The sequence below is a fragment of the Microcaecilia unicolor genome, chromosome 3 (genome assembly GCF_901765095.1).
Source record: "Microcaecilia unicolor chromosome 3, aMicUni1.1, whole genome shotgun sequence".
Classification (NCBI taxonomy): Eukaryota; Metazoa; Chordata; class Amphibia; order Gymnophiona; family Siphonopidae; genus Microcaecilia; species Microcaecilia unicolor.
In genome coordinates, this window is record NC_044033.1 from 185,712,740 (window position 1) to 185,728,273 (window position 15,534).

Below are 15,534 nucleotides of genomic sequence, written 5' to 3' on the forward strand. Positions count from 1 at the left end.
TGCTCATTGTTATTATAGCAACAGTTGCACAGCATATTGTTGCTTTTTATATTTTAATAAAAAGATTTAAATATAAAATCATAAGTGTTTGAGGTTTCTGCAGATGAGGACAGAGCCCACGGGGCAGGGACGGGGCCAGAACCTGCGGGGCCGGAGACAGAACCGGTGGGGATGAAGACAGAACCCACGGGGACGGAGACAAACTTTGTCCCCGTATGATTCTCTAGGGATATTCAAAAACACTATGTAAAGCAGCACTGAATATCGGGACATCTACTTAAAACCCGCCCAATATTCCCCTTACAAATAGACTAATGTAGATGCACAACAGCAAAGTAAGGCAGTTGAAACCTTTTGAAAAACAGCCTCTATATTAGCAACATTATATACCAACTTGAAGAAGAAATAATAAAACAAACATTTTGCCATGATCTGATCGGCCACAAGGAGGCCGCATCACCCTCTGAAAGCCATTTTCGCCCAGCAGCCACCAGAGGACGAACAGACCCGACACTAGTCTTCGCCACACCCGACCGTTCTTATAAGGCCAGCGCCTGACGTCGGTCCTTGTGATTGGAGCTCCGGAATGAGCTTACGATTGTGATGTCACAGAAGGTAGAAAGTATTTGCGTGCACAAGAAGAATAGTACATTCCAAGAGATTGTCCCGAACGGTTCGAGGCGACAGCTGCAGCAGTCATGGTGCGGAGGCAGTGGGGAAAGGAGCTGGGCGAGGGAGGAGGAGAATGTGGCAAGCTTTGGGGGGGGGGGGGGGGGGGGGGCGGGGTAGGAAGGGTGGATAGGGTAATGCGAGGTCTGGAATTTGGGGGAGATCGGGCGATTGAGCTTCGGGTGGGGCTACAGGGTGTGTCTGGGCCGCTTCTCACTCGCTTTCTTTCCCTGAACAGTGCGACTTCTCGGAAGATCACATCGCTGGTAAGTGGCTGCAGAGCACAGGGCCTATGGCCCAGCCTCCTTCCTTCTATCCTAACTGTACCCTCTCTCTCTCTCTCTGCTTTCTCTCTGTCCCCCGTTCTCCTTAGATCGAGTTCCTCCCCGGAGCAGATCACCGGTAAGTGTAGGGTGTGTGCGGCTTCTCCCTCTTAATCTGCCCTTGCCTGCAACGTGTCTCCCTGCTACTTGGTTGCTTCTTTCCCCAGTAGCCTGTACAGTGGCTGGCGAAGGCGGGTGGGGAAGATGAGGCCTCGCTTCCCGTTCACCCTAGCGTTTACGGCTAGAGCCAGCCCTGTGCGTCTAACTTGCATCATCGTTAGTATCTGATGTGAAAGTCACGATATAGTGCGCTGGGGAGGTGCAGACGAGTCTTCCTCTGGGGCGTGGTGTCTTGTTCTCTCATTTCCTTATAAGGATAAAGAGCAGGAGACAGACGGGCAGGAGTGGCTCCGGGTGATCCCGGCTGCTGCCGCACAATATTCGTGGACTGGGTTGAGAACGTAACGTCTAGCAGCGAGTGAGCGGGGGCACCTTTTAGTCCCTTTTATTATTATTATTAAACCCTTAGCTAGAAGCTGTCGGCGCCTTTCCCACGGCTTCCTTTGACGCTCTTCCTCAGAGTTGATGTATTTTAACTTTACCGTATTCTCTCTTGTAACAGATCCCCCGCTTTCTTTTTTTTTCTACTGTTACTTTGTCTTATGAGGTTTTGGATTCTAAAGTAAATCAATGTTACTATGATTACCCTTTACCCCTTTCCGGTCTGGTATTCTCATTCGTGTAGTTTCCCAGCCTACTTTGGGGGAGGGGCGAAGGGTAAGGAAGTCACATTAATAGTATGGGGGAGAGGGACCAGTTAGTGTCAATATTGATTTTTTTTTTTTTTTTTGGGGGGGGGGGGGGCTACTGCCACCCCTAGACTATACTTATGTGCTTCTCTGATATATTTGTCCAAATAGGCTGGTCCTGTTCACTCGGTGTCAAAATATGCCGTTCCCTAAGCTAACACTGACACATTTAGTACGAAATGCCTAAACATCTAAGGGATCTCTTAGAACTATGAGTAAGGACAGTTTAGGGTCACAAATCCTAATGCCTAGCCTTAACCTGAGGCTTGTGGAATTTAAATGAGAATGAACACTACCAGGGAGACCTAACCTTAAAATATTTAGTAAGTTCTGTCAAGCGGCCTCTGGCTGTAAGCAGTGGCATGAATATAAGCTGATCCATTACCCTGGCATTTTTGGTTGCTAATAACTTGTAAACGATTGCTTACAGACCCCGTTCAGACCAAAACCTGACTAGATAATTGTGATAGAAGGTAGGTACCAGTGATGTATTAATGAGGATCCTGCCTGTGTTTTGCCATCTCTCTGCCAAGCTGTGGTGCATGCTAAAAGCCTGTGACACCCAGAGTGATGCATGAGGCACAGAAAAGTCGAGAATATGAGGAGGCCCCCTCACCAGTATCAACATTTCTTCAGTCAAGACGGGGTTAAAATTTATGCTTGTAAGCAGGGCACCTGGGAGAGGGTGCTCTAGAAATTAGTGTAGCATGTGCTTAGATTGTCTATTATAATAATTTGCACCACCAACGTTCTGAAGCTGACTCTGTGGCAGTGAAGCTGTGTAGTGTTCATAATTGCCCCGCCCTCGAGGGAACTCTGTATAGTTGCCAGGGAAAGAAACATGACGTCAGAAGGAGAAGGGACCAACCACAGGCCTCGCACTCGCTCTCAGTGCACCGCCTTTGGAGGGAAGGGAAGGCTGCATATAATATTCACCCACCAGAAGTTCGTTCCCTCCCAGTTCCAGCGTCCCCCCTTCTTCCCAGTTCCAGGGTCGTCGTCCCTCCCTCCCAGTTCCAGGCCCCCTTCCTCCGAATTTTCAAAGTCATCCTGACTTACCTGACTATGTAACCACCAGGAATCCCTTCAAAGACTAAAGTCAGGGCCATTTATATACAGACTAGTAAAAAAAAAAAAAAAGCCCATTTCTCATTGAAATGAAACGGGCGCTAGCAAGGTAATCACCTTCTGCCATTAATGTTTTTAAGGGACGCTCCAGCGTCCCCCCTCCCTCCCAATTCCAGGGTCCCTCCCTCCGAATTTTAAAAGTCCTCGTCCGGCAGCAGCGGTAAAAAGCATGCAGGCTCGGCACTTACTTCAGTTTTCCCTTCTCTGTCTCTCAGCTCTGGTCCCGCCCTTGCGGAAACAGGAAATGAGGGCGGGACCAGAGCTGAGAGACAGAGAAAGGAAAACTGTACGCTTTTTCCTGCTGCTGCCGGACGAGGACTTTAAAAATTCAGAGGGAGGGACCCTGGAATTGGGAGGGAGGGGGGACGCTGGAGCTTCCCTTAAAAACATTAATGGCAGAAGGTGATTACCTTGCTAGCGCCCGTTTCATTTCAATGAGAAACGGGCTTTTTTTTTACTAGTCTGTATATAAATGGCCCTGACTTTAGTCTTTGAAGGGATTCCTGGTGGTTACATAGTTCTAGGACAAACAGCACAGTACTATGTTTAAGGTTAATTGGCAAGGTTGAGGTCTTTCAAGAGTTATGTGGTTTCCCCTGCAGAATTTAAAATCAGCATGTGTTTGGTTTCTTTTGTATTCTGTTCTAACTAATGATGTATTCTGAATTGGATCTAACTTTGTAATGCATTGTGTCAAGCTGACATAGCCCATACCCCTGTAGAGGCCAACTGAAACGTGTTTTTTAGTTTTGGCTGAAACTACAGCCATGAAGTATCACCTGGTTTCAACTGAAACCAAAAACTAAAGTTTGGTTCACATTCACACAACCAATGAGGCCCACTGAGGATTGTCAGACCTTGCAGTCGGCAGCCCTCTACTGAACCCACTGGAGATTACCCTCCAGTCCCAGGAAATGCAAGCACTAGCTGACAACTGGGAGAGTCATAATAAGGACTTCTCAACAAGTCTGGCACGTTTAGGTTTCCAAGTCAGTGCAGATGTAGTTAAATATCCTCTGAGACAGGAACTTTGTGAGAGTGTGTTTAACAAACAAAAAAAAAATTACCAGCTTTTTATTCTTCCCATCCTATTATGCACAAGTAACAAGAGAAAGCAGCATTGAGATGTTTGCCTATTTTGTATTTAGTTATAAAACTGATTTAAGGACAAGCATGATAATAGATTCTTCCTAAAATGGGGTAAAGGAGTCCAGACGCTGGTTTACACTGTGGACAATTTACCAGCCTGAGGCACAATCCAGAATAAAAAAAAGCCCATTGATGTTACTAAATGATTTCAGAGCATATAGTCCTTGCAAGATATTTCTCAAATTTATTTTCTAATGTTATACTGCAGGTTCCTTTCTCATAGAATCCAGCTTCTGCACACCACAAGTTCGATTAAGACGCTGCATCTTCTTCTTACCCAACAACCTGGAAATAAATTAGAATCGCCAAAAATAGTATCCAAGCCAGAATATATATAATTATTTAAATATTGAAAGATTAAATGTTACCTCCAAACAAAATAGCCTCCTCACACATGGGAAACTAAAATCCACAGTACTTTTCAGTGGCTGACTTTATGCCATATTTAGAGTGATCGCTGGTGTCTTATCAGTAACTCCTAAGGAGTTGTATCATTTCAAATTTATTAAAACCATTTATTTGCAGCACTCTGTTTACCATATAAGTACTATGTGAGATCATATAACTGCATTAATTGCAGTTATATTACAGAAGCACAAATTTTCAGCTTCCACCAAACCATGGCTGTAGGCTTTTGGAAACTGAAACCAGGCAGAAAAAAATTTAGACCACTTTCAGCACCATAACCAAAACCGAAATACGGTTGGCTTCTACACCCCTGTCTCTTTGGAGTATGTTCCTGACACACTTTGATTTGATCTTTCTCTCTTCAGAAATCAAGGAGGCTTTTTACCTTTGTGACCGAACAGGGGATGGCAAAATCAGTTATGGCCAGTGCGGTGATGTGATGAGGGCCCTGGGTCAGAATCCTACCAATGCTGAAGTTATGAAGGTTCTGGGCAACCCAAAGCCTGAAGGTGAGTGGAGAGAGGGTGTCCAAGCACAAAACTCAGATCCTGAACCTCCACAACTCTCCCTCAGTGTTGTAAAGACAGCCTTTTTGGTTGATTTCTGATGTACTTGGAAAACATTCCCTGCTACATTCAATATAGTTTCCTTTTGATGCTAGAGGACCCTCTAGCTTTGAAGTTGGGATGGAAAAATTGTGGGTGCAGGTCATGTGGCCACTTTGAAGGAACAGATGCCATTGGTGAAAGAGTGGAGTATTGGTGTGGATGTGGCAGCAGCAGGAAGATTCTCCCAAGGGAATACGGTGGGGGTGGAGCTTGGGGCAGGTTCTTTCCTGTCACGAGAGGGTGAGAAGAGAATTTCTATAACTCATTGAGGTTCATGTGTAGCACAAGTTGTGTAGAATGGTGAAAGACTAATACTTTAATGTATTATATTTTCATTCTGCTGTTATAAGGATGCCAATATTTTGCAAGGTATTGGAATCGCCTCCCAAAGGATGTACAGAGCCCAAAAATGACAAGAGTGCCTAGCCGCCTATGAACATTCTTCCTTTTTGTTTCCTCTACCCATTTCACCTTAGTTTATTCATCTGTCTAAAGTAGGGGTTCTCAACCCAGACTAGTTCACACCCAGCCAGCTAGGTTTTCAGGATATGTGTGTACGAGAGAGATTTGCACAGAATGGAGGGTACTGCATGCAGTCTTAATTCACTGTGGGTAAACTGAAAACCTGACTGGGTTGAGAACCCCTGGTCTTAAAGTGCATCTGTTCCATTTCTCTCAGTGGGTTTCAGCAGAGTAGTAGATCCATGATGTTTAGAGTTAATGTGAGGGGGGGGGGGGGGAGATTCGGTTCTGAGCAGCTGGTTGGGTCAGGTACAGGGAATAAATGTTTTCGCTGCTCTTCAGTATCAGTGGCTTCTCCCCATCTCCTGCAGACCAAGCCCTTTTTCTTGTAAGTGTCAGGTGAAGGGAGGTTGCCTGCTCAGTAACTTTATTACATTTGTATCCCACATTTTGCCACCTTTTTGCAGGCTCAATGTGGCTTACATTATGCCGTAATGATAATCACTATTTCCGGCATGAGAAATACAAAACAGTTTAACATTAAAGTTCATAAATGATGAAGTAAATTGTTGAGTATGTTGGGTAGAAAGATCAGTTCAAGCATGAGAGGTAAAGGGGTACATAAGTAATGCCATACTGAGAAAAGACCAAAGGCCCATCAAGCCCAGCATCCTGTCCCCGACAGCAGCCAATCCAGGTCAAGGGCACCTGACAAGCTTCCCAAACATACAAACATTCTATACATGTTATTCCCGAAATCGTGGATTTTTCCCAAGTCCATTTAGTAGCGGTCTATTTAAACTCTGCCAAGCTAACCGCCTTCACCATGTTCTCCAGCAACGAATTCCAGAGTTTAATTACACATTGGGTGAAGAAAAAGTTTCTCCTATTTGTTTTAAATTTACTACACTGTAGTTTCATCGCATGCCCCCTAGTCCTACTACTTTTGGAAAGCGTGAACAGACGCTTCACATCCACCTGTTCCACTCCACTCATTATTTTATATACCTCTATCATGTCTCCCCTCAGCCGTCTCTTCTCCAAGCTGAAAAGCCCTAGCCTCCTTAGTCTTTCTTCATAGGGAAGCCGTCTCATCCCCGCTATCATTTTCGTTGCCCTTCGCTGCACCTTTTCCAATTCCACTATATCTTTCTTGAGATGCAGCGACCAGAATTGGAGCCATGGAGTGATACAGTGGCATTATAACAGCCTCACACCTGTTTTCTATACCTTTCCTAATAGTACCCAACATTCTATTCGCTTTCCTAGCCACAGCAGCACACTGAGCAGAAGGTTTCAGTGTATTATCAACTACGACACCCAGATCCCTTTCTTGGTCTGTAACTCCTAACGTGGAACCTTGCATGATGTAGCTATAATTCGGGTTCTTTTTTCCCACATGCATCACCTTGCACTTGCTCACATTAAACGTCATCTGCCATTTAGCCGCCCAGACTCCCAGTTTCGTAAGGTCCGCTTGTAATTTTTCAGAATCCTCTCGTATGATGCGTTAATGTTCATTGGTGAAAATTGATTGAAGCAGTTAGGTGTATAGAATTCGATTTTATCTGGTTGTGGTAGAGTTATGATGTTAGGTCATTATGATGGTTCATTATGGTATATTTTTTCAAACAGGTTGGTCTTTAGTAGTTTCCGGAAGGCTGTTTAGGTCATGCATAGTTTTTAAGGCTTTTGGTATTGCATTCCATAGTTGCGTGCTGATGTAGGAGAAGCTGGATGAATATATTGATTTATATTGAAGTCCTTTACAACTGGGGTAGTGGAGGTTCAAGAATGTGCATGCTGATCTTTTTGAGTTCCTGGTTGGTAAATCGATAAGGTCTGACATATATGCCGGGGCCTCGCTATGAATAATTTTATGAACCAGGGTACATATTTTAAACGTAATTCGTTCTTTCAGGGGGAGCCAGTGTAGTTTTTCTCTTAGGGGTTTGGCACTTTAATATTTCGCTTTTCCAAATATGAGTCTGGCTGCAGTGTTTTGAGTGGTTTGGAGCTTTTTAATGATTTAAATTTCCTGAAGATAGTGGTCAAAGTGTGTGTGTGTGTGTGGGGGGGGGGGGGGGGGTGCACCTGCAGGTCCAAAGCCTTGGCTGTGTTCAGGTGTCTTTGTGCTCTGATCATGTGCCTTTTTGTCTTCAGAATTGAACACAAAGATGTTGGACTTTGAACGTTTCCTGCCCATGCTGCAGACTATTGCCAAGAACAAGGAGCAGGGCACTCTGGAGGACTTTGTGGAGGGGCTCCGGGTCTTTGACAAGGAGGGGAATGGAACAGTGACAGGAGCTGAGCTTCGCCATGTCCTTTGTACCCTGGGTAAGTTGCAGTCACTTTTTTTTTTTTTTTTTTTTGAGAAAAAAAGCAGGCCCTAATGAAGGGCCCTGTAGGCCTGAGGAGAGGTGTGGGCTTAGGAGAACTACAGTTAAAAGCCATAACCCCATACAGTTGGAGATCAGTTCTGTGTGACCTGGATTCAGCCTGTACACTCTTCAGGTTATATTTGCTGTTGGGGGGGGGGGGGGGGGGGGGGGGGGATGTGGAATCAATTACTTGTCAAAATTAGTACAATGTATTAACTATGGTGTGTTTCAATTCTTCTAAATGTAATAAATTTTGTAGCTCCAGGGAATGCTCTGTTTACTTCCTGTAAACCGCATAGAACTCTATTTGGGGTAATTGAATTGAATGTTCTGAGCGTTTGAGGGGAGAAATTTTGGAGTGGTTTAATAGACTTGGTGGCCTTGGCTTAGACCTACCTTTGAGGTCACTCATGACCCTCTTAACTTTCTTGCAGGTGAGAAGATGGCAGATGAGGAAGTGGAGATGCTCTTGGCTGGACATGAGGATTCCAATGGCTGTATCAATTATGAAGGTGAGAGGAGAAGGTTGACATGAGCTGGTTTGTGAGGGCAAAGTTATTTCAAAGGATTAAGTAAATGCTGCTATGTGGCTTAGTTTCTTAGTGCTTGGCATTTAGTGTGGGGGGGGGGGGGTGAATCTTTTGACCCAAACATATTGGCTTATAGTAAAACAAATTGTTAATGAAGGTTGTATATAACTTTTGTTGTGTAAGTGAATATGATATACTTTTAAACAGGACCCTGACACTTGTGTAGTGACGGTTCATTTCTCTTAATGTGATGAGTGCTTGTTTCAAAGACTTTATGCTGTTTAGAAGGTTGCAGTGGCCATTGGACTTGCCCAGCTTTTGTGCTTCCTGGTTTCACACTTGCAGGGCTTGTGTGATTGTGCTGAATTATTTTACAGTTTGAGGATTGATATGTCTTTCTTTCCTTCTGCAGCATTTGTCAGGCACATCATGTCTGCGTGAGAGGCTCCTTGGGGTAGGCCTCAGCAATTTTTTCTGCTGTATTATTAAATTTAGTTTTTTTAAAGTATTCTTTCCCTTTTTTTCCGTTAAATCTCATCAGCATGCCTCTGCATGGAGCTGACTTGAAATCTGTATATCATTTTTTCCATATATATATCATTTTTGCATATATATATAGTAGATTAACAGATTCTGGCCTGAATGAGGCTGCTCTGACCTGTCTTAATTCTAACCAGAGGCAAACCTTAGCTTGGTAACTCCCAGTCTAACTGGTCCATGGTGAAGATTGGGCCTAAGCTACTGTCCAGCTTCCAAACTGCTGGTGTCTTTAATGAAGGCTGGCTTTGATTTGAGCATGTCAAGTAGTTCAGTTGGTGCTCTCTGTGTCTCCTTTGAAAAAGTAGAGACTGCCTGGCCCCTTCCCCTGCTGATGTGATCAGGGTGGCTGCTGCCTGACTTCTTTCCTGCCTTTTTCCTTTTTTTTTTTTTTTTTTAATCTCACTGTGCTGTGATTGAACTTCTGGAACAGACCCTAATTATAGAGAGCAGGTTTGTGTACTGTCTAGCGACTCCATACCCCCCTCAGTACATAGGGGAAAAAGAGGCTTAGTGCAGAGTAAGAATGATGCCGATGTATATGCCACCAGTGGTAAAGGTGGTACACAAAATGGACTATCTATACCAGATGACAAAACTTACAGCAATACGGAATGGTCAAGTGTCCAATTTTTTTTTAAATCTGGGACAAATATAGAGTGGAGAGCCCACTCAGGGACTGACTTGGATGCTCCACAACTGGTGGTCCCATTGCTATAAAGGTTGAATGTAAGGAGTATTTCCCACGTAAAAGAATGCTGAAGTTGAACTACATAAGACCATGTAACTTTTATTTCAAGCAAAAGGGGTAGGGGAGGGCACAGAGGGGGTAAGGGAGGAGTACGAGTTATATGTGTATAGCTTAACAATATGCTTTATTGATGTTAATACTGCTAACTCCAGACCGTTCCTTTTCCCTCGCGGCACCTTATGCCTGGAATACACTTCCTGAGCCTGTATGTCTAGCTCCATCTCTACCTGTTTTCAAATCTATGCTGAAATCCCATCTTTTCACCACTGCTTTTGGCTCCTAGCCACTACTCAATTGCCCTCCCCTTGTTCCTTTCTCACCCAGTACTTCCCTCGTCCTTAATTGTCTTGTCTGTCTGTATATTTTTAGATTGTTAGCTCTATTGAGCAGGGACTGTCTCTCTTCTACTACTACTACTACTACTACTACTACTACTACTACTACTAAACATTTCTAGAGCGCTACTAGGGTTACGCAGCGCTGTACAAATTAACAATTAAGGACAGTCCCTGCTCGGAAGAGCTTACAATCTAAAGGACGAAATGTCAAGTTGGGGTAGTTAAGTTTTCTTGATTAGGTGCCGAAGGCGACATTGAAGAGGTGGGCTTTGAGCATTGATTTGAAGATGGGTAAGGAGGGGGCACGGCGTATAGGCTCAGGGAGTTTGTGTCAGGTGTTCAGCGCTGCGTGTGTCTGGTAGCACTATACAAATGCTAATAATACAAAATTTTCTCAATAAAAATATTGGAAAAAAAAAAAAGAATGATGCCGATGATAAGACACAACAGAGGTAGAGCAGTTTAGATGATCTGAATTTGCTGTCTGTACTGCTTTCCCTGTAGGTTTAGGTGGGGATTGAATGAATTGGATTTAATGACTTGTTTTTCCTTATCGGAGCTGAAGGTGAGTTACAAACTGTACCTGAATTTGTAAGCCTGTGTGGAATGGACACTACATCCTTCATCACCTCAGCTGAAAGTTTAGAAGTGACTTACTCCTCAATCTTTTGGCCATCAACAAAGCTTTAATTGTTTTTTTCTGATTCTTGGCCTGTTCTTTAGGCAGTTAAGTGGCCACTCCGCTGTGGGTCTGTGTTCTGTATTCAGGGCAGCCTTGCTGTGGAAGAACTCTCTCTGTAATTAACCTGTAACGTGAGCTGCCCTTCTCTTCTTCTTTCGCCTTCAGTATAGGCTGCATAATCTGATATGTCCTCTGTTCCTTCCCCAGAGCTGGTGCGAGCAGTGATGAGTGCCTGATGCTTCTGAGGATGACCATTTCCAGCTTTATTCTGTTCTGTTTTAAAATACTTCTTTGTTAGAGACCTACTTAAGCTGCACCTTTCTGCATGCACCCCTTCTGGCAGCTGGAAAGGAGCTCTCTTCACCCATTTGACACTTAAAGTCCTGCTATCAACGGAGGCACAATCTTCCATAACGTCTGTAAAGAGGAAGGCACTGATCATGTCCTAATCAAGATGCAATAAAGCAAAATAAGTTATTTTCTGTAATAAAGAAATCATTTTTAAAATTCTGTGCTTTGAGTTTCATGTTTTTTTTTTTTGTTTTTTTTTGCAAGGTATACATTTCTATTTGTATGCTACCCTCAAGCCTTTCTTGCGCTATCCATTCTTACAAAGCCTTTTAATATACTCTAGTCTCTGGCTCTTCATAACTGTCAGCTTTAACCGTGGCTAGTCTACAGGAGGCTTGTTCTGTGCAAAAAAAAGCCTCGGGGAAAACGACTGCTTACTTAGGGTGTCTCTTACTAAGGCACACTAAAATTGTGGGTACGCTAAACGTTAGAGACACTGCTGCATCCCTATGGATGTCTCTAACTTTTAGATTCGTGCCTTAGTAAAAGACCCTCTGGGTCTTGTAAAGCTGTTCCTGACCTATAATGGGTGTTTATCTATGGCACTAACAGATAAATACTCTTCATTCACCTCCCCTAGATGCTGAGCTGGTACCTTATACTAGCATGAAAGTGTGGTGGTGGTGGGGGGGGGGGGGGGGAGAGACACCTTTACCATTATTGAAAGGAGATATGAAAAGTTAGACCATTGGTCTGAGCCAGTATGGATCCATTTAGCCCAGTATCCTGCTTCCACTGTGACCAATCCATGTCACAAGTACCTGGTAGAAACCCAATTAGTAGCAACACTTCATGCTACCAATCCCAGGGCAAGCAGTCCAAACCTTTTTTTTTTAACCAGATATCACTGTTACCACATCTCCAGCAAAGGGTTCCAGAGCTTTAACTAGTCATTGAGTTAAATAATATATTTCCTGCTTTTTGTTTTTAAAAATATTTCCATGTAACTTCATTGAGTGTCCCCTAGTCTTTGTACTTTTTGAAAGAGGAAGAAATCAATTCACTTCTACCCTGTTCTACACCACTCAGGATTTTATAGACTTCCATCATCTCCCCCTTCAGCTGTCTCTCTTCTAGACTGTAGAGCCCTAACTTTTTTTAACATTTCCTCATATGAGAGGCGTTCCATCCCCTTTATTATTTTGGTCACTCTGTTTTGAGTGTCTTCTGCAGGTGAAGTTCTGTTGTATATAGTGAAGTGTCTATCATATTCCCCCTTGCCTTTTTTTTTTAGATACCTTTTGCCCACTGGGTGTGGCTTAAATGTAAACATTTGAGCTCATTTACGAAAGAGAAGGCTGTCCATCTTTCAACAAATCGGAAGATGGACGTCCAAATCAGTATAATTGAAAGCCAATTTTGGACATCCCCAGCTGTACTCTGGCAGGGGCAGCCAAAGTTCAAGGGGTTGTGTTGGAGGTGTAGTGAAGGCGGGACTTGGGTGTCCTTGACCCATAATGGGGAAAAAAGAAGGACGTCCCTGACGAACACTTGGACATTTTCACACGGACCTGTTTTTATTTCAACTAAGGCACAAAAAGGTGCCCCAGATGACCACCAGAGAATCTGGGATGACCTCTTGTTACTCCCCCAGTGGTCACTAACCCCCTCCCCACCCTCAAAAAAAAATTTAAAAATATGTTATGCCAGCCTCAGATGTCATACTCAGGTCAGTGGTAGCAGTATGCAGGTCCCTGGAGCAGTTTTAGTGGGTGAGTGCACTTCAGACAGGCGGACCCAGCACCATCCCTCCCTACCTGTTTGTGGAGGAAACCGCGAGCCCTCCCAGAATCCACCACAAACCCACTGTACCCACATTTAGGTGCCCCCCTTCACCCGCAACGGCTATGGTAGTGGTGTACAGTTGTGGGTAGTGGATTTGGGGGGCTCAGCACACAAGGTAAGGGAGCTATGTACCTGAGAGCAATTTATGAAGTCCACTGCAGTGCCCCTAGCGTGCCTGGTTGGTGTCCTGGCATGTCAGGGGGACCAGTGCACTAGAAATGCTGGCTCCTCCCATGACCAAATGGCTTGCATTTGGTTGTTTCTGAGATGGCCATCTTTGGTTTCAAAAATCGCTGAAAATCAGAAACATCCATCTCTAAGGACGACCAAATTTAAGGATTTGGACGTCCCAGATGGTATTTTCAAAACGAAAGATGGACGTCCATCTTGTTCTGAAAATACGGGCTTCCCCACCCCTGGATTGGGACGTTTTGCAAGGATGTCCAAATTGAAAGGTGGACGTCCCTCATCCACATATCACTGTGGTGTACATTATTTTAAAACAACAACAAATCATAATTGGCAGATTTAAATGAGAGAGTCCGAGATCTAGATGAAGGTATTTTGGTAAGGAGTTCCAAAGCAAAGGAGCAGGAGGTAGAAAGCATAAGTGACTTCATAGTGTGCCATAGCTGGGGTGGTATTGAGAAAAGCTGATGGCGCATATGATACGGTGGGTGGGACTAATGAAAGCTGGTTAGCTTTTGAGGATGGCAGAAGGATTTTATACTTCATCCTTTAGACCTAAGCCAAGGTCCTATGCAGTTTACATCCAATCTATACATCAACATCACTTAGGCTAGAAATGTCTGAAAGAGATACGTTTTCAAGCTTTTCTTAAAGGAGAGAGAAGAGCTATCTCACCTAAGCACTGAAGCAAGTCATTCCAGATTGACACAAGAGTAGGTAGAAAAAAAGGTTTTCCTATGTTTACTGTACTACTTGACATTTCTAAAGCGCTACTAGGGTTACGCAGCGCTGTACAATTTAACATGGAAGGACAGTCCCTGCTCAAGGAGCTTACAATCTAAAAGATAGGTGTACAATCTAGAGACAAGTGTAGAGTCAATCTGATAGGGCATACTATATTTCTCGAAAGGTTAGGTGCCGAAAGCAGCATTGAAGAGGTGAGTTTAAGCAGAGATTTGAAGATGGGTAAAACCTTCCAAAGAAGAAGCCAGCAGACAATGATTTTTAAACCGACAAATATTGGCTGATATAAAAAAGTAAAATTAACTGATTAATTACAAAAAATTAGGAACCAAATCATAGATTTATTAATAAAATAAAAATGCTTGAACATCACTTGGTGAAACTAGAAGCCAGTGTGAAGACCACAACAATGGTGTTAATGCAATCAAAATGTAGAATAGCAGAAGATCAATCTAGCTGCTGTATTTTACAGCAATAGCAATTTCTAAGGGAGAGCAATATAGACAGAATTACAGTACTCCAAGCTAGATACAATAATTGCCTGAACTACTAAAGCAAAATGTTCTCTAAGAAAATTAGAACAAATAGATCCTAACTTTCAGACTAAAGAATACTTTAAGTAGATTATTAACTTGAAATTCAAAAGACAAAGAATCCAAAATAACTCCCAATACCTGGGACTACAGAGTTGCTGGCAATGATAAGTGACTTCATAGTGTGCCATAGATGGGGTGGTATTGAGAAAAGTTGATGGAGCATATGATACGGTGGGTGGGACTAATGAAAGCTGGTTAGCTTTCTTAGAGGGATTGAAGCAGGAATATCAGTCAAAAAGTTGATAAAACCATCAAATATTGTCTTTTCTGCATTAAATTTTAGTAATTTTCTGAGTCCAGGATCTTACAATAATAATGCACTGATTAATTACCAAAAATGTCAAAGATAAATCAGAACAAACTAGTGTTAAAAAAAAATCCACATAGGAAAACAGAAATGTGTCTTTAGGCCAATAAAATGTCCTAGATCCAATTTAAGATTAAAAAGTAAGCCAGTGGTTATGCTGTAAAAAGGAGTCGTGTGGATCTTCAGATGTCAACACTTGATCAATAGCTGCTGCTTTGTAGATGTGACTCCCTACCACTGAACCACAGGGTGACATGGCATTAGAGCTTGGTATAGAGGTAATATACTCCCAAAGTTGGTATTAGATTTCTTCACCCTGAATTAGGAACATACCAAGTAGCAGTTGTGCCCTGCGTACTCCCTGCCATGCTTCACCCCCTCCATATTCTGCCTGGTACAGCTACCTTCTACTCAGCAGCAAGGTTAACAACCAGCTTGAATTTACACAGTCAGTCTCATCCAGGCAGTGCTTCTCAACCATGACTCTCTGTCAGGTTTTCAAGGTCTCCAAAATAAATAATGTGTGTGTGAGAGAGGGGTGGGGACACACAAGCAAGGCAGCACTAGAAATGTCTGGAGTGAGACACATACATTTCAAGGTAGGTGCTCATCCTCAACTTCCTGTCTCTAAAATCGTACTAATTCAGCTGAACTTAGCATAGTTTGCTCTTAATTCATACTGCAATTAATAATTACAATTAGAAAGAACCAAAAGGATAGGTACAAAAAAATTGCAATAAAAATATTATGGAGAGCTCTTGCTTAAAGAAAGGTAATTTTTTAAAGG

General features: G+C 43.2%; 1 protein-coding gene across 2 annotated transcripts; it reads left to right on the plus strand.

Annotated features, from left to right (window-relative positions):
• The first annotated feature begins 588 nt into the window (after positions 1-588).
• On the plus strand, positions 589-11,252 carry LOC115465911 (myosin light polypeptide 6-like). 2 transcript variants are annotated; one of them, XM_030196763.1, is made up of 7 exons: positions 589-701; positions 908-935; positions 4,852-4,995; positions 7,720-7,893; positions 8,372-8,449; positions 8,880-8,921; positions 10,983-11,252. In XM_030196763.1, exons 1-6 carry the CDS (start codon positions 699-701, stop codon positions 8,906-8,908), a joined length of 456 nt encoding a protein of 151 aa, XP_030052623.1. In that variant the 5' UTR covers positions 589-698; the 3' UTR covers positions 8,909-8,921; positions 10,983-11,252. The 2 variants fall into 2 exon arrangements, with proteins under 2 accessions (XP_030052623.1, XP_030052622.1); XM_030196762.1 differs by lacking the exon at positions 8,880-8,921 and having other exon boundaries at positions 591-701.
• The last annotated feature ends 4,282 nt before the right edge of the window (positions 11,253-15,534 follow it).

Coding starts and splice junctions, on each gene's coding strand:
- LOC115465911 (XM_030196763.1), top strand. Junction 936..4,851: donor CTCGGAAGATCACATCGCTG/GTAAGTGGCTGC, acceptor TTCTCTCTTCAG/AAATCAAGGAGGCTTTTTAC. Junction 8,450..8,879: donor TGGCTGTATCAATTATGAAG/GTGAGAGGAGAA, acceptor TTCCTTCTGCAG/CATTTGTCAGGCACATCATG.